Here is a 17,797-nt window from a genome sequence, read left to right as displayed (position 1 = left end):
AGTATTCATATTTGGTTCTCTTTACTTATATGGAGGAATTATTGCATATGTCATACCTGATATGTGTAGATTAAATCTGTGTAAACGTGTACACAGGGAGCTATGTAAAATATACACATATTCATGGAGATTTCGTTGAAAAATGTTAGATTCAAGCTATACAGATAAGGTTTTCTATTAAAATTAATTTAATTATACACAAATCAACATATTCCCCCCTCCCTCTCTCTCCCTCATTATTATGTATGATATAATATACATGGAGATTTTTGTTGAAAAATGTTGGATTCGAACTGTATAAATAAGATTTTCTATTAAAATAGTACCCATGCTCAACCTTTCCATTGTTTGGACTGTCGGCCAACTACCATGTAGTAGTATTCTAAATATAGCCATGTTGATGACAGAAATGGAAGATAAGACTACATTAGTCCTTACTTCATCTTTTTTCTCTTTCCTCTTGTGGAAAAAAACAAGAGAAAAAAAAATAGTAATATATACATAAATGATTGGAAGACTTCTCGGTGTACTCCCTGACATACCTCATTTGTTGAAGTGGATAATAAGACGAGATATTTCAGTCTTTTCACAGTCCGAAGAAGAAGGGTTCATTTGGTATTGAAACCAATCTTTCTATTAAAACTCTAGCTTAACTAACAACCCCTCTTAGGAGAAGAAAACAAAAATGGGTCTAATCTATTTCTTCTCTAACTATGTTTTGATCTTGTTACTAGTTTTTATCGTACCACTTTTGTTAATGGTGTTGATTAGCGGGTCGAGAAGGAAGAGATCTTCAAGAAGAAACTTACCGCCCGGTCCAAGTAAGCTTCCTATCATTGGAAACCTCCATCGACTTGGAAATTTACCATATCAATCGCTTCAAAAGCTTTCTAATGAATTCGGGTCGTTAATGTTTCTTCAACTAGGCTCTATCCCGACGTTGGTTGTTTCATCTGCCGATATGGCAAAAGAGATCTTTAAATCTCATGATATGGTGTTTTCGGGAAGACCCGTATTATATGCAGCTAAGAAACTCTCTTATGGATGCTCTGATATAACTTTCTCTCCTTACGGTGAATATTGGAGACAAGTTAGGAAGATAGCAATCTTAGAACTATTGAGTGTCAAGAGAGTTGCCTCGTTTCGGGCTGTGAGAGAAGAAGAGGTTGCTATTCTTATCGATATAATTCGGAAATCTTCTTCTTTGGCTCCTATTGATCTAAGTGAGATGGTCCTTTGCCTTGTGAACAATGTGGTTTGTCGAGTTGTTTTCGGTAGGAAATTTGGTGAGGGTGGTGAAAGTAAGAGCAAGAGTAAAGTTCGCACGATTCTTCACGAAACGGAGGAATTTTTAGGTGGATTTAGTACTGCAGATCATTTTCCATGGTTGAGTTGGATTCACAAGTTTGATGGACTAAATGCTAGATTGGAGAGGAATTATCAAGAAATGGATAATTTCTATGAGGAAGTAATAGAAGAACATCTTCATTCCCAAAGACCAAACCCTAAACTTGATGATCTTGTGGATGTTTTGCTAAGGATACAGAAAGATCCTGGACTAGGTATTGAGCTCAAAAGAGATCATATAAAAGCAATCCTCATGGTTCGTACGCGCTTCTCTTTATTTTCTCTTCTTTTTGATCCCTAGTTTTGTTCACCGCCAGTATTTCTTTAGGCTCATGCTCCAGTAAATTGTGCAAATCGTGCACGTCTATGCAAATCTGTGCAAATTAACCTTAGCTGTACAAACCTGTGCAAACTTTACATCAGAATTTGAAGTCTAAAAAAGTACGAGAATGTTATGTTCACAAACGATTTTGACGGATTTTATGCCAGAATGATGTGACAAGTTCGCGATATTTAAATCTGGGTTGTTCTTCTTAAAACGGCTCAGATTTTATGCACATCATTAAAAAATAAAATCGTCAAAAACTTTTGTGAACTTAGCATTCCCGAGAAAATATTATTAGATTCTTTTTAACAAAACAAAAATTGGCCCAAGAAGTTTTAACTTATATTTGGGATGAGAATGCGTCGATTTTTGTAAAATATATTTGTAGAACACGAATATTTTTACGAGTAAATAAATAAATCTACACAGTCAAAAGTATTTTTTTCTTTTACGCTCTACTTGCACTGAACTTTACAGGACATGTTCGTTGCTGGAAGTGGTACATCAACTGCTACAATAGTGTGGACAATGACAAACCTAATTAAGAACCCAACAGTAATGAAGAGAGCACAAGACGACGTGAGAAAGATAGTGGGCAGTAAGGGGATGGTAGAAGAAAGTGATCTTCCTAAACTCAACTACTTGAAATTAGTGATAAAGGAGTCAATGCGAATACATCCTCCTACTCCGTTACTAGTTCCAAGAGAAACTACCGATAATTGCACGATTGATGGATACAACATTCCTGCAAAAACGAGGGTCTTCTTCAATGCGAGAGCGATATCAATGGATCCAAAATACTGGGAAGACCCAGAAGAGTTCAAACCTGAGAGGTTCATAGATAGTAAGATAGATTTCAAAGGGAATGACTTTGAGCTGATACCATTTGGGAGGGGAAGAAGAGGTTGCCCTGGTATTAACTTCAGTATGGCACTAGTTGAGCTTGTTCTTGCTAACCTTCTCCATTGTTTTGAATGGGAATTGCCTCTTGGGATGAAAAGTGAAGAAGTTGATATGAGTGAAGCATTTGGGATCACAATGCACAAGAAGTTTCCTCTCTGCCTTGTGGCTAGTACCACAAATCTGCCTAAACATGCATAATGAGAAAGTACATAGTATTAGTCTTTCATGATTGGTGTGTATTTGAATAAGAAATCGCTGAAAAACAATTTAGTGGGCTGAGACGCCGAGCTTGGCCCATTAAGGCGGTGCTTGTTTTTTTTTTATTGTTTGAATCTGAACTGTCTGAATTGTCTGAATCTAAACATTAGATTCAGATAGACTAAAAATCAGCCTAAATAAAATTAACATATGCAAAGATTGTGATTTCAGTCGAAATTGAGGTTAGCCTACTAACGAACACGAACTGAGAGGGGAAAAATATAAGCAAGAGAATCTTCATGGATATGCTCCGCATCATTAATAGCGGAAAGCACTTCATTCTCTTCTCATTCCTCTACTCTCCTTCTATTCTTCCTGTGGAGTTTCCATGGGTTGGTGCAACCGTGGTCCAACTCCTAAGGCGGCGGAATTCCGACAGGTTTAAGTGGACAGATAAGATTTAGTAGGGTGGGAAAAAATTGAAAATGTTATAGGGTGGTGCAGACCAGCCTTCCGGGCTACTAGTGATACTGTCCGCTTTGTCACACCTGGGCCTCACGGTTTTAAAAGGCCTCACTAGGAAAGGGTGCTTAACCTCTTAAAAGGAGCACCACACTCCTGTCTCCCACCAATGTGAGATTGCTTTACAACACGCCCTCCCAAGACCACATCATAGTAGAGTGAATCGTGCTAATAACGTGTTATAGGATGGTGCGGACCAGCCTTCCGGACTGCTAGTGATACTGTCCGCTTTGGCACACCTAGGCCTCACGGTTTTAAAAGGTCTCACTAGGGAATGGTGCTTAACCTCTTAAGAGGAGCACCACACTCCTGTCTCCCACCACTGTGGGATTGCTTTACAACATAAAACATGATAATAGGTAATTTCCGCAAGATCCACCGAATTTCAGTGGTGACCAAGGGTATTCGAGATTACACGAGGTCTTGCCCACGCCGGAGCCCCAAAATGAGTCGATCATTTAACCACCTATAACTCTCTAAATCATGGCTGTCCACCTAAGTCTGTCGGGACTCTACCGACCTCGGATCAGATAGACTGTCATTTTTTTTATTGGAGTTTCTAGTGGGCCCCTTTACCAATATGGGCTTCATCTTCCAATCTACTAGGCCCATCTACAAAACCCTTCTTCTAGTTACAGGAGTTTCTCTCTCTCTATTTTCTTCTCTCTCTCTCTACTTTCTCTTTTCTCTCATGGCGACTGCGGAAGTAGTCACTGAACCAAGGAAGATGCCTCGACCAGGTCGAGGAGGTTTCGTGGCACACGGACTAAGTGAAGAAGAAGCTCGAGTTCGAGCAATCGCTGAGATCGTGAACGGAATGGTGGAGCTATCTCGGAAGGGTGAAGACGTCGATCTAAATGCACTCAAAACAGCCGCTTGTCGGAAATACGGTCTTTCTCGTGCTCCGAAACTCGTTGAAATGATCGCTGCTTTACCGGAATCAGAAAGAGAATCTCTTCTTCCTCGACTGAAAGCTAAACCTATTCGAACTGCTTCTGGTATTGCTGTTGTTGCAGTTATGTCGAAACCTCATAGATGTCCTCATATAGCTACTACTGGTAATATATGTGTTTATTGTCCTGGTGGTCCTGATTCTGATTTTGAGTATAGTACTCAATCTTATACTGGTTATGAACCTACTAGTATGCGAGCAATTAGGGCAAGGTATAATCTTTCTCCTCAATTTACTTCATAATTTGATTGTCTGATTGATGATTTATCTTTTATCACTCAATTGCTTTGATGGATATCTAGAACTTTTACTTATGTGTCACTAGGTTGCTTTTAGGGTTCTTGTTTATTAATTAGGTAGATTAATGAGCTTTTTAGTAAAAAAATGAGCTTTGTCTTTCCAATTTTTCACGAGTCACAAAAGAGTTGTTTGTATTGGTGTTCTTTATGTTAGATTCATGTCTATAGTTCAAACATCAAATTTAGAAACTCGGGTATGCCGTTGAAATGTGTTGAAAGATCAATGTGTTGGAAAATAAGCTTTGTCCATGCTTTCGGCTTGATACCTTGCCACGAAGTCAGGAACTCAGGATTACTTCTATCCTTCAGGGTTTAGGGTTTATGCACGAAAATATTCCACTGATGAGAGGTCTAGTTATAATGGTGTATCTCTTTAAAAATGGTTTTTGTTCCGTGGGGTTTGCTGTTATCGGACACCAATAGTATTGTGCTGCACTGATCTGGATAGATAAAGATTGCGGGGAAACTAAATTAGAAAAGTAAAGAAGTAAAAAGGACCTCTGAGTGTATCGCCATTCTTTCTCTATTACTGGCAAGTTCTTAAATCATATAGTAGACAATGTCCAAATCCCTTTAGATTTCTTGATCTAAGTTTTCTTCATTGCACAAAGAATGTACCAAGTAATTGCTTATACTTGGGGAAATTTATGGATCTTTACAAAGTTGCTTATTTTGTTCTTCACTTGCATATATCCAGATATAACCCATATGTTCAAGCTAGAAGCAGAATAGATCAGCTGAAACGACTCGGTCACAGTGTAGATAAGGTTTGGATATTTTTCACTTCCTAACTTCACCTTTAGTTAACAGATTGTATCCACAAGGGGTGTTTTATTAAAGACTTTTGAAAATTTTGTAGGTCGAGTTCATATTAATGGGTGGTACTTTCATGTCATTGCCAGCCGAATATCGTGATTATTTTATTCGGAATCTTCATGATGCTTTATCAGGACAAACTTCTGCCAATGTTGAGGAAGCCGTTGCTTACTCTGAGCATAGTGCAGTGAAGTGTATCGGCATGACTATTGAAACGTAAGTGGATAGTAATAAGGATATCTTCATATTCTGATACAAAAACTGTAAATGAGTACCACCTCTACCATAGGAAATTCCCATTTTAAAAACTTTCTTGCGCTTGATTTAGTTGATTACTGAAATACATTGTGCAGTTAAAATTAGTAATGATGTTGTCGGACTCGAAGTTTTTTTCCAGAAAAATCTTTGCTAGATCATACTCTTATTATTTTTTGGTGTCTTCTATTCAATTAGGAGGCCAGATTATTGCCTTGGACCTCATTTGAGACAGATGCTTTCTTATGGTTGTACACGATTGGAGATAGGAGTTCAGAGCACATACGAGGATGTTGCTCGTGACACTAACCGAGGTCACACAGTAGCTGCTGTAGCTGATTGTTTTTGCTTGGCAAAAGATGCTGGTTTTAAGGTTTTCTCCTTCCTCTTGTTTTCTTTATTCAGTTGGTTTCAAATATGCTGACCTTTCTTATGCTTGACTTGTTGCTAATTTGGATGCTTTTATTATAGGTTGTGGCTCACATGATGCCTGATCTTCCAAATGTTGGTGTTGAGAGAGACATGGAAAGTTTCCGTGAATTTTTCGAAAGCCCATCCTTCAGGGCTGATGGTCTTAAGATTTACCCTACCCTTGTGATTCGTGGAACTGGACTTTACGAGCTTTGGAAAACTGGCAGGTATAAATTCTGCCCGAACGAAAAAAAAAAAAAAATCTTTTAGTTCAAAATTTTCTTATACGAATGATAAAAACTGAAATACATATTAAATTTCAGGTATAGAAACTACCCACCAGAACGGCTCGTCGATATAGTAGCAAGAATCCTAGCTCTGGTACCTCCTTGGACGCGTGTATATAGAGTTCAAAGAGATATCCCTATGCCATTAGTTACTTCTGGAGTTGAGAAGGGAAATCTTCGTGAGCTAGCTTTAGCTCGGATGGACGACTTGGGTTTGAAGTGCCGTGATGTTAGAACGCGTGAAGCTGGAATTCAGGTAGGTGATACAATTGCTATCATTGGAATGACTCAGACCACTGAGAATATATCGAATTCAATCTTGTACTTTTCTTCTTGTGGAACCTGTTTTGCAGGACATTCACCACAAAATAAGGCCAGATGAAGTAGAGTTGGTTCGAAGGGATTATACAGCGAATGAAGGTTGGGAAACATTCCTCTCATACGAAGATACCCGCCAGGTATAATTTTTTAAACAACATAAATATGACAGAGTATTTATTTTTAGATAGTGATAAACTTATTCTCTAACTTGTGGATACAGGATATTCTTGTGGGCTTGTTGCGCTTGAGAAAATGTGGTAGGAACACGACAAGCCCAGAACTCACAGGTAGATGTTCGATTGTTCGTGAACTCCATGTTTATGGAACTGCAGTTCCTGTTCACGGACGGGATGCTGACAAACTGCAGCATCAGGTAGTGTTCATAACCCTCTTCGAATGATATGAATAGTGAAAGGAACTACACGAGTAATTTGTCTGTAAAAGATAAAACTCGATCAATTCGAAGTTTAGTATGTCTATTTGTTTTCAGCTCTCTTAACTTGGTTTAGAGCGAGTTATTGAGATTGTCAGAGTGTACTATGTATCAACCACTTTACGAGAAATTGTCATAAATTAACATTTCTTTCGTTGATTGTTACAGGGTTATGGGACATTATTGATGGAAGAGGCAGAGAGAATTGCTCGTCAAGAACACAGATCAAAGAAAATAGCAGTAATTTCAGGCGTAGGAACACGACACTATTACCGAAAATTAGGTTATGAACTTGAAGGACCCTACATGGTCAAACATCTCCTGTAAGAACGTAACAATATGTTTCTAGATGTTGAAAATTTTGTAACCAAATTTAGGGTTTGAGTTGTGTTTTATGGTAATATTTAAGTTCTGTATCATGGAAATAAATTGCATATTTACGTTCTTTGATCTTTATAGTCTGAGTTATTCCTCCAGACCAAAGTTTTATGCATCAATTATCAGAATGGTTCGGCTTGTTTTCTATTTACTATCAATTCTAGCAAAATACACCAATATCGAATTCAAACAAGATTTTTTTACATATTTGAACTTCTTTTTCCCTCTGTCGAAAAGAATACAAGGTACGAACTGGAAAAATGGACATTGATTTCGAGGTTTCCTAACAAGGAGAATGAAGCCCTTCTTCGACCCGTAGAAAAGCATTTTCACACCTATGGATTCAATCCTTTTTCGTGATAGATGCAAGCTTTTCATGAAGCAACCTACACCAAAGGTATATTCTCTTTGTCAATGAGCAGGAGAACCAAAAAAGTAACTGCAATCAACTTGTACTTGAGATATTATATAAGTTTAAGAGAAAGAATACCGACTAAGAAGGTTTCGTCTTGTTTCTAATCTGAGAGATGCGTCTCAAATCTTGTATACCCGTTTTCATCTCCCTAATATACAAAAATCAGATAAAAATCACCGATCATTAGAAAATGTTGCCTGATATTGAGGTGATTGGCGAAGGTTGAGAGTAGTACCTTTGATAAAGATAGACAATAACATAAAATAAAGGCAGCAGCATCAGAGTCAGTATTGAAATAGCTAGGTAGAATGGGTTCGTTCCCTTCTGCACATATAAGACATAGTCGTCCGATAAATGCATTCATTATCTACAAGTTTTGTAAGAATGTGGGAGTTTTCTCTACGGCCTCGTCATGAAACATTAGAAAACAATCAAAGGGGTTTTAGTAACCTAGCACGTTTCTCGTCAAACTATATCAATATAGGTTACCCTAAGAAAGAAAAACCTAGAGAAGTCGTAAACGAAACTTACTTTGCCACCTTTAGAGAACGGTTTTAGCCCTCCAGTACAAGAATGTGCATCACAAAATTGGCGTAAGAATAGTTCTGCAGAACAATAGCATTAGAACTACGACAACAATCCGAAAACCAAAAACAAACACAAAAAAGTTATACCCTTTGATGATCTAAACGGAAAAAAACTGAAAAAGGGACTGACCATGAAGACGGTTTGCTGAAGGACCCGCACTCACAGGAAAACAATTATCAGCAAGACTCTGTAAGGAAACCATAGAATATAAGTGGGTTGAGATTATAACGGAAGGGGTGTAGTGGTGAGAACTGAGAAGCAACCTCACAAAGATGTCGGTTTCTTGAAGCAGCTGCAGGATTGCATTTAGTCTTCGGTAGTTTAATCTCCATTATAAGATCACAATGCAGAGCCCCACATAAATCTGCCAAGCACTTACTATGACTCTGAATCAAGAAATAGTTTCATCAAAGATCGAAGTTATTAAGGTATCTAACATTCGAAAACTAATGTGAAAATAATCATTGAAGATCAGACCCAAACATAATGAAGGTGGTATTTCTTTTTTCTTGTTGTCTAAATTTGACTTGTTTGGAGCTGATAAGTCCGAGTCTAACTTGTTTTCGTTAGGGGCACAGCCATTTCACTTCATTTGAGACAGTGAGAATAGTCCGACATGGGGAGAAGAGTGATATAGTAACCAAGAATAATTTCCAGGTCCTCTCCACTCATTGCCAATTGGTTTTGATTTGGATGATTACAAACTTAACATGGTATCAGAGCAAGGCCCACAGTAATAGTTTTAAAATTCACATATGATCCATGTCACTCGAAAAGAAAAACACGTGTTAGGCTCAAAGAACCCCACACGCGACTGGGCGTGTGAGAATAGCCCACATGGGACATGGGAGAACGGTGACATAATAACCAAGAATATATAATGTCTAGGTCCTCTCTAGTGTACTCATTGTCAATTGGTTTTGAATTGAATTACTACAAACTTGACAAACAGTCTTAATTCATACTTATTTTATGTTTGATTCAAATGACCCCAAAATTAGTTTGAGTCGTCTGTTAACTCTAGTCAGACACTCAGATATACGAGTTAGATAAAAAACAAACATTCTGAAATCTTACTATAGTGTATTTAGATCTCTGAGTCAAATTTCAAATCTGGATTTGGAAAGAAAAACACAACAAAAGTTGAGATATTAATAACATCAATGAATAAGAAAAGTGGAGTGCACATACTACATTCAGCAAATCGTAGTGTCTGTTATCCATATGCTGGTCGAGAAACTTCTCTGCACGGAAACTCTTCTTACAGTATCCACACTGCCATTCGTTTATATCCATATGGATTTTGTGCTGTTCTTGATCTCTGAATAAGTCATTGTCGGGATGAAGCTTACACCTAGTCGGGATTTGGTAATGCTCTTTCTCCACAAACGGCGTTAGACACTACACCAGTCATGAATAGGGTTTAAATGGAAAACGGCTAGCCTTTTATGATGCACAAGAAGTATTTGAAATGGCGAGTTCCTTTAAACTATTGTTTTGTTAATACCTCCTCGATAACTTTCCAGGCTGCTCTACTCCTTTCTCTAGAACAATGCACTTCGTGAACGTGCTCCGCTACTTGCTCGAGAGTTCTAAACACGAAACTAAATGAGAATTCGAACTTTTTTGTGCACCATATCAAACAAGCAACAACTAAGAACGAAATGTGTTTTGACGTTTCTCGACTATACTATACTTAATGAGGAACGTTTTCTACGACTTAAACTATCATAGGACGCAATTTCTCTTAAGTTTTTAGAAATTCAAATAGTGGGACATGAATTCTACTCTGGGTACAATGTTACCTTCTTGCTGCAGTCCCATCTCCTTCAAGCTTCTGCATAAAAGAAAAACGAAAATCGTGAACCAGGAAGAATCAATAGAGTTTCAAACCGCGATAAAATGGAAAATACCCAAATTAAAGACTACAAGGAGAAGATAAAGAAATATCGAGACTTCGAAACTATACCATCACAATTCGATGATCAAGATACTTATATAACTACTAAATGCACCAAACAATAGAATAAAAGCATGTGAACTCATTTTGTTTGTAGCAAACTATCCTCATTTTCAAAATTCAGAACCAAATCCTACCTCAGGCACTTGTACTAATAATTCATGTCATTTATGGTTGTGGGTTTAGACAGATTAGAACTTAAATTAGATCACAACATATACAAATTAAGGATAACATATAATATTCATTGACCAGGATTATTTGCAAAAAGAAAAAAAAAATTCAAATCATCATGAACTTGAACTGGAACTCTTCACAACAAAAACCAATAAGAAAAATACTCAACCCCACACTAATTTAAATTCAGACCCATTTCTTGAATCACTATATCATAGCTTTAATAATTGAAATTAGATATACCCAGGAAAAATCAAAGAAAAATATAAAGGAGATCTGAAAGAAAGAGTCACCCATTAATATATATATATATATATATATATATATATACCTGATTTTTTGGCAGAGAGGGAGTAAAAGCTTGTTCACTTTGAATCAAAAGAGGGAATAAGAGAAGAAGAAGAAGAGAGCTGATTTTGTTCAGTCTTCCCATCTCTGAAGGAACATTGAAATCTCTTGAGCTTTTGAGAGTAGCTTTATTGGACAGTCTCTCTCTCTTATGATTAAAAGTTCTAGAGGCACTCTTAAGCAAATCCTTCAAAATACTTAAAGGCACTCCAATTTGTTGTTCCTTGACTTTGTTCCTGGAACACACCCGATTGCATTTTAGAAGGACTACGTTTCCGCCGCGTCTTACGGACGCGACAAATCCCTCTTGGCTAAAGCGGAGAGATCACATTTCAATCAAATACTCTTACAAAGATACATTTGGAGATGGAAAAAATAACTGAATGAGCCATAAAGATGACATATATTTTGGAAAGAAAATAAAGGAGATACGAGAAGAAATAGGGACAGAAATAAGGGAATTAACCAACTCATAAATCCGATTTAAATCGTGAGAGAAAAAAATAGGAATAGAAAAGACCGCGGCTGTGGGGAATAAAGAAAAATCTCCCGGATATAGTTATTATAGGATATCCTAACCAATTTTAGTCGATTTACACAAATACCCTTCTATTTTGAGTCAATTTGCATAAAGAAAGATTTTATATCAGACGTCAGATGTGATCTTTATCAAACTTCTAAAGTACATGGACGACAAGATTTATACCTCTCATAACCGACTGACTTGTTTTATTATTATATAGATATAGATGAAATAACTTCTTACATCGACTAAATTCTCTATTAGTATGGAAAAGCCCTAGTTGAAGGACTTAATAATAAATTATAACCTCGAGATACAACCAATCACCATCATAGATGAAGGTTACTCGTACTCTTCTGCCCGTCGGCGAAGGAGACACTTGAAAAAAATTAGAAGATGAAGAAATAATTATGTTGAGGACGAAGAAGAATGGTGGTGACCGATTGACCGATAGTGGTGGTGGTTGAAGGTGAAGGAGAGGATAAAGATAAAAGTGGCGGTGGCAATGGCGTGGCTAAGAAAAACGAGACCCGTTGTTAAGTTTTGTTGGGAAGATAATATAAAACGAAAATTAATTTTTTATACTATCATAGTAAACAAATATTTCCATTTCAATTCATTATATTTTAGATGAATGTGAATGAATATAGTAGTAATTATGTATTTGGTGTTTCAAATTACCACAAAATAGATTGACTTATTTTCTTTCAAGAAAAAGAATTAAATTCTATGGTAAACAAATTTAAGAATCATTATTTAAAAAGAGGATGAAAATAATAATTATTTATTTTGGGATTACATTAGTTATTAGCCTAGAAACATATATTTGTAATGGACCTATTTGGAAAAAGAACAAAAAGAAAATGGGAGGATGGAGGATTGTACTGTTGTTTGATTGTTTGTAAAATAGTGTATTTACCAACTAAGCTACTCGTACAACTAAGTTTCTATAGTAGTTTAGTCTCTCAAACATATATACCAAAATTAGTTATTTGAGAAGATCACGAATTCTTCGATTTTCTTGTCACTAGAGGGGTTATGGTGCCGTTGCACTTAATGACACCTCTTCCACGCCCGAGGATGGTGATCTATTCTGGTTGGGGGTGGATGGTGGTGTTTACTCCATCTAATGATTTAAATCATTTTCTTTTCTTTCATTCTCATAAGCTTGGGTTTGGGTGTCTAAAATACAAATAATATTACTAACTATTAAGGTTTGGGTGTCTAAAGTAGGGAATATATCACTAACTATTAAGGCATCCGGTGTAATTGTCATAGATGAGCTATAGTGTACGCTCAAGTTTATTAAGCGTCAAAGCCTTTTAGGAACTTTATTTTGAAGTAGTGTGAAATTTAATTTCTATATATCGTAACATATATCACAAATATACTAAGTGTGACAACCAAAACCATATTTTTCTAATGTGGACTATTCTCACCATGACAATTTTTACCCAAGCTTGTAGGCAACCAACACCCTAGCTTTTTGCCAATTTTGTAACATGTCTTATATGCTATGCGATTTGTTATTTTTTTTGTTGTTGAAATATGTGGTTTGTTATTACTTTGAATTATTGGAAAGAGGTGGTTTGAGTAAAAAAGTTATTCATAATAACCAAAATAACCAATATCTTTTTCAATTATCTAAAAGTTGACAAAACAATATGGGTAATGATCCATAAAATTTACAATAATATAGGTAATTAGCAATTAAAACTCATTTTCTCTCTCAATTTTTTTTGAGGAACCTCTACATTAGATCTCATGATTTCTCAAAAGATCTTAGGGTCTGTTTGATACGTGTGAAAATAAGCTGAGAAAATCGATTTTCGTAAGAGTTCTAGGTCTGGGGGAGCAACTCCTAGGCAGGAAGACGAAGCAATTACCATTGATCAATTGTACAAATAGAAGCAATCTCTCTCAATATGTATATATACTTTAAGAGATAAAAATGGATGAGAGAGGAAGAAATAGAGAGAGATGGAAACGGAATAGAGAAGAAATGAGAGAGAGAGAGAGAGAGAATTAAATTGGTTATGAGTTCTCAGGAAACCCAAATTGGGTTGAATAGGTTTGAATTTTAAAGGCACCTCCAAATTTTCTCATAGCCAATCAAACTCTAAAATTTGATTTTCATGTAAGAAAGAAAGTTTCTTTCTTATTAGAAGAAAATCGATTTTCTTACTCAGACATTCTAACGTATCAAACGGACCCTTAAGCTATAAAGAGAAAGTATGTTTGTTCGAGAAAATCTTGATCATAAAGACCATCAAGATTCAATTCCAATACCACCTTATCAAACATCGGATATGAAGAAATTATTGCCACCTCTTCTCTTGGTCTGGTGTGCGATCTTAGTTTTGAGCGGTTACACAGTTCAACATCAAGATCTATTTCACGCGACGATCATTCTTTATTATCAACTACCGTCCCCTTTTCCATTATACGATCTTTGTCTCCTGATGCATGTTATTGTATACTATAACGAAGGAAGATGTTGATCTATGGAGAATACCAGTTAATGAAATATGATAAAAATTCGAATTAAACTAGGTTGTGCTTACCTTTTTGTTGTGCCTTTGACGTATTTCATATTGCTTTCTCTATGTTCTCGTTTTGAGTTTTTGAACTTATCTTTGACTAGTCTTTCTCTTTCATGAAGAGTTGTTAGTGTTTGTTGTAACTAGTCCATTAAAGAACTGTAATTATGTGTTACGTGTTATATGTTATGTGCTATGTGATTCGTTAATACATCGATATAGTTTAAACCAAAGGAAAAGAAAGATCTTTACGACCCACTTTCAGGTATTTGTAAAAAATGTTACAAAGATACTAAGTCCGACAATGACAACTTTTGCCCAAGCATATGGGCAACCTTGTATAGGCTCAGTACTTGTAGATTCACACCACGTACTACCGTAACCACCATATATAGAGGAAGCGATTAAAGTCCCGAGGTTTACAAAAAACTAGAACAAGTTAAATTCTGAGTTCCACAGCAATGGCCATGGTAAAAGTTGGAATTCCAAAACCTAAACCCCAACTACAATTAGTTTATATCCAAACTAATAGAGACAAGGCAATTATAGCTCCTATGTTAACAGAGAAATAAAACCAACTAAAGTAAGAGTCCTTTGTTTTCACATTTTCGTCAGCAAGCTATAAGATGAAGTGCTACGAAACATAAGGCGATACCGTTACTTGTGGGGGGTAGCAAACACCATTAAAATCACATGAAGGTTTTAGCCCATTAACCATTGCTGTCATGGTCAGAGTTTTGACCTTACCTCCTCATATTTAAATGGTATTTTAGCTTACCCCTTTATTACTGTGTATGTACATTTGTATTATGTGTTATATGTTATGTGCTATGTGATTCGTTATTATGCCGTTTAAACCAAAAGACAAAGATCTTTAAAACCCAATTTCACAAGAAAAGCTTTTGTAACAGATCTTGCAAAGATACTAACTCTTGCATATAAGATACAAACCAAAAAGTTTATGGCACTTAGCATCGCTAGAAGCCAATAGAAATAGTCAACATGACATCGGTTCAAATTATCCGGTATCCATCCAAGACTGCCATCTCTTGTGCTCACATTCGTAATGATCGTAATAAGTAAACTACTAAAATAATTCCCTAGTGATGTGGTCAAGTAAACGAGAGCAGAACAAATACTTCTCATTGAGTCGGGTGCTTGATCATAGAAGAATTCTAACTGCCCAATGAAGGTAAATACTTCGGCACATCCAAATATGAAGTACTGAGGAATTTGCCACAAGATAGATATAGGTGTGTATTCAAGATCATAGTAGTTATTCTTTCTCACTATACGAAGACGAATGACTTATAAGAGCCCAGCCGCTAACATCGAAAAAATAGACATTACTAGTCCTATTCCCATTCTTTGAAGTTGTGTGAATCCATTTCTATTGCCTGTGAATTTTCTTGCAATTGGAACTACTATATAGTCATAGATGGGTACCCATACAAGGATGGCAACAGTGAAGAAAGTTGAGATTGATGCTGATGGGATTTTAAATTTCATCCCTATTCTTGGATCCATTGTGTTTCCTTGCAAAACAAAAATTGTCGTAATTTGACCTAACACAATAGCGAAAACGATGCCAGTTGCCCATATAGGAAGCAATCGAATAACCGCCTTCAGTTCTTCGACTTGGGTCACTGAGCAAAGTCTCCATCTATTGAACCAATAACGATACTTATGATCGCGTTAGTTCTTACCAAAACATAGATGATGGAGAAAGAAGCAAGTGTCCAATATCTTCCCAAGTATGTTAAGTTTGTGGCCATCCAACTCAAAACCAATTGGCAATGAGTGGAGAGGACCTATACTTTATATTCTTGGATGCTAGTTACCCATTCTCCTATGTGGGACTATTCTCACACGCCCCCTCACGTGTGGCGTTCTTTGAGCCTAACACGTGTGTTTTTTTCTTTACGGGTGACGTGGAACACGTGTGGCTTTTAAGCCCATCACGTGTGGGCCTAGCTCTGATACCATGTTAAGTTTGTGGCCATCCAACTCAAAACCAATTGGCAATGAGTGGAGAGGACCTATACTTTATATTCTTGGATGCTAGTTACCCATTCTCCTATGTGGGACTATTCTCACAAGAATCACCAAGAAAAGTTCCAATCAGTGGTGTTGCATAATAAGTTCCTGACCAATTCGTGACGTTTCTCGCTGCTGTAGCATTTCCTTGATTCAGATGAGTCTCAAGATAGTTCACTAGATTAGCACCCATCCCACAATAGGTCAATCTTTCGCAAAATTCGTTTCATGTAATCAATTTACTATCACCATTAAAACCCCACTACTAATGAAACTTGGGTAGTATTTTTTTTTCTCATTGTTCGAATTTGCCTCGTTTAACTTGTCTGAATATGAATCAATTAAATCAAATGGATTCAAAATCTACCTCAATCTGTCATTCAAGCGAGTCAAACATCACGAGCAGGACATAAAGAAACAATGTGAAATCTACCCCGACTCAATTCAGATATCGAGTTATATATAGATTTCGTCTAACTCTTGAAAGAAGTAAAGATATGTATTTTGAAGTAAAGAAATAATTATACCAAGAATGTAACGACAAGCTCTCCATGTTCCTGTTTTATTCCTGATAGCAGGTTTGTCATGGATATCAATGGTCCCATCTTTTGTGTATATGTCTGGCTCCATTTTTTTGCCCCACCCTTTTCACAATTTGACTAGTTCTTGATGATTGGTTACTCTATTTCTATACGTTCTTGTTTTGAGTTTCTAAACCTATCTTTGATTAGTCTTTCTCTGTTATAAAGAGTTTTAAGTGTTTGTTGTAACTAGCCCATTGAAGAACTGTAATTATGTGTTATGCGTTATATGCTATGTGCTATGTGATTCGTTATTATGTCGATTTAGTGTAAAGAGAGAACGCGATTAAAAATCTTAATATATTGTTGTAGAGAGTTCTTCTTCCCCATTCTTCAACTAAACTAAACCAAAAGAGAATAAAATGAGGAGAACGACAACATACACAAGTCAAATAGTCAGTTATTAGAAGCCAAGTAGAAATGAGCACTTGTTAATGTACGTAAAATTATCAAAAAACTAAGAACATAAAAAATAGAGAGACAATCTGGCTTGGTCTAACTAGTATGATTGAAGACACTAGCGGTTATGGGCTTTTCCCAAAGTGTGATCAGAAGTTGCTAGACGTGCAAAAGGTCTAGGGATGCACGTCATTGCCCATGACCCGTTTGCACCGGCGGATAAGGTCCGTGCTGTCGGTGTGGAATTTGTTTCTTTCGACTTTGCCATTTCTAAAGCAGGTTTCACCTCTCTCCATATGCCACTCACTCCTACTAGTTTAAAGGTCTTCAATAACCTTAGTTTTGCAAAGATGAAGAAAGGAGTTCGCATTATTAACGTGGCAAGAGGTGGAGTTATAGATGAAGATGCTCTTGTCAGAGCACTTGAAAGTGGAATAGTCGCTCAGGTATAGTTTGGTATTTCGTTCTGATTCTCCGAGTGATTTTTTTTTGTTTGTCTAAAACTGACTTTCCTAAGTTGGATTTATCTGAATTTCAGTCATCTCAGTTGGACTTGTCTCAATTTCACTTGTTTTAGATCTGAAATCTGAATTAGATCAGTTTAGATTTCACATGTTTGTTTTTCTTATTTAAGAAAATCTGAAATGTTGTCTGACTGAGTTAGACATCTGAATTCAGAACACTAACATAGGAACTAGGCAATACCACCACCCACTATATAAATTCAGAACAAAAATAAACTTCCCCTAGCCTTCTGACATTAAACCTAATTTCCATGGCAA

General features: G+C 36.6%; 3 protein-coding genes and 1 pseudogene across 4 annotated transcripts; 2 read left to right on the top strand and 2 right to left on the bottom strand.

The window, feature by feature from the left end:
• The first annotated feature begins 523 nt into the window (after window positions 1–523).
• LOC147553398 (cytochrome P450 71A9-like) lies at window positions 524–2,990 on the top strand. The gene is made up of 2 exons (XM_086669142.1): window positions 524–1,603; window positions 2,150–2,990. Exons 1-2 carry the CDS (start codon window positions 686–688, stop codon window positions 2,771–2,773), a joined length of 1,542 nt encoding a protein of 513 aa, XP_086525268.1. The 5' UTR covers window positions 524–685; the 3' UTR covers window positions 2,774–2,990.
• A 912-nt stretch (window positions 2,991–3,902) lies between these two features.
• Window positions 3,903–7,572, top strand: ELO3 (radical SAM domain-containing protein / GCN5-related N-acetyltransferase (GNAT) family protein). The gene is made up of 9 exons (XM_086667870.1): window positions 3,903–4,459; window positions 5,244–5,313; window positions 5,406–5,578; window positions 5,816–5,990; window positions 6,089–6,255; window positions 6,352–6,571; window positions 6,669–6,773; window positions 6,857–7,009; window positions 7,238–7,572. Exons 1-9 carry the CDS (start codon window positions 3,987–3,989, stop codon window positions 7,394–7,396), a joined length of 1,695 nt encoding a protein of 564 aa, XP_086523996.1. The 5' UTR covers window positions 3,903–3,986; the 3' UTR covers window positions 7,397–7,572.
• Window positions 7,567–11,087, bottom strand: LOC147553396 (uncharacterized). 2 transcript variants are annotated; one of them, XM_086667871.1, is made up of 10 exons: window positions 10,919–11,087; window positions 10,256–10,287; window positions 9,958–10,042; window positions 9,642–9,851; window positions 8,714–8,836; window positions 8,580–8,637; window positions 8,394–8,467; window positions 8,098–8,186; window positions 7,938–8,010; window positions 7,567–7,833 (listed from the first exon to the last, which is right to left on the bottom strand). In XM_086667871.1, the coding sequence occupies exons 1-9, from the start codon at window positions 11,018–11,020 to the stop codon at window positions 7,941–7,943; spliced, it is 843 nt and encodes a 280-aa protein (XP_086523997.1). In that variant the 5' UTR covers window positions 11,021–11,087; the 3' UTR covers window positions 7,567–7,833; window positions 7,938–7,940. The 2 variants fall into 2 exon arrangements, with proteins under 2 accessions (XP_086523997.1, XP_086523998.1); XM_086667872.1 differs by having other exon boundaries at window positions 7,942–8,010; window positions 10,919–11,081.
• Window positions 11,088–14,850: 3,763 nt separating this feature from the next.
• On the bottom strand, window positions 14,851–16,665 carry LOC147553395 (protein NRT1/ PTR FAMILY 8.1 pseudogene; annotated as a pseudogene).
• Between the last annotated feature and the right edge of the window lie 1,132 nt (window positions 16,666–17,797).

Source organism: Eschscholzia californica, unplaced genomic scaffold (genome assembly GCF_041429995.1).
Source record: "Eschscholzia californica isolate CP2 unplaced genomic scaffold, dmEscCali1.0.p SCAF_3, whole genome shotgun sequence".
NCBI classification, from domain to species: domain Eukaryota; kingdom Viridiplantae; phylum Streptophyta; class Magnoliopsida; order Ranunculales; family Papaveraceae; genus Eschscholzia; species Eschscholzia californica.
The sequence above is the reverse complement of the archived record's forward strand: the minus strand, read 5'-3'. Positions and strand labels throughout refer to the sequence as shown.

What these genes read in the sequence shown, in the direction of transcription:
- ELO3 (XM_086667870.1), top strand. Translation starts at nt 3,987, where the DNA reads ATGGCGACTGCGGAAGTAGTCACTGAACCAAGGAAGATGCCTCGACCA. An exon ending in ATGCGAGCAATTAGGGCAAG is followed by an intron (nt 4,460 to 5,243) that starts GTATAATCTTTC and finishes GCATATATCCAG; the next exon opens with ATATAACCCATATGTTCAAG. An exon ending in GAGCTTTGGAAAACTGGCAG is followed by an intron (nt 6,256 to 6,351) that starts GTATAAATTCTG and finishes ATTAAATTTCAG; the next exon opens with GTATAGAAACTACCCACCAG.
- LOC147553396 (XM_086667871.1), bottom strand. Translation starts at nt 11,020, where the DNA reads ATGGGAAGACTGAACAAAATCAGCTCTCTTCTTCTTCTTCTCTTATTC. An exon ending in GAAACCGACATCTTTGTGAG is followed by an intron (nt 8,638 to 8,713) that starts GTTGCTTCTCAG and finishes GTTTCCTTACAG; the next exon opens with AGTCTTGCTGATAATTGTTT. An exon ending in TTCAGCAAACCGTCTTCATG is followed by an intron (nt 8,468 to 8,579) that starts GTCAGTCCCTTT and finishes ATTGTTCTGCAG; the next exon opens with AACTATTCTTACGCCAATTT.
- LOC147553398 (XM_086669142.1), top strand. Translation starts at nt 686, where the DNA reads ATGGGTCTAATCTATTTCTTCTCTAACTATGTTTTGATCTTGTTACTA. An exon ending in ATATAAAAGCAATCCTCATG is followed by an intron (nt 1,604 to 2,149) that starts GTTCGTACGCGC and finishes TGAACTTTACAG; the next exon opens with GACATGTTCGTTGCTGGAAG.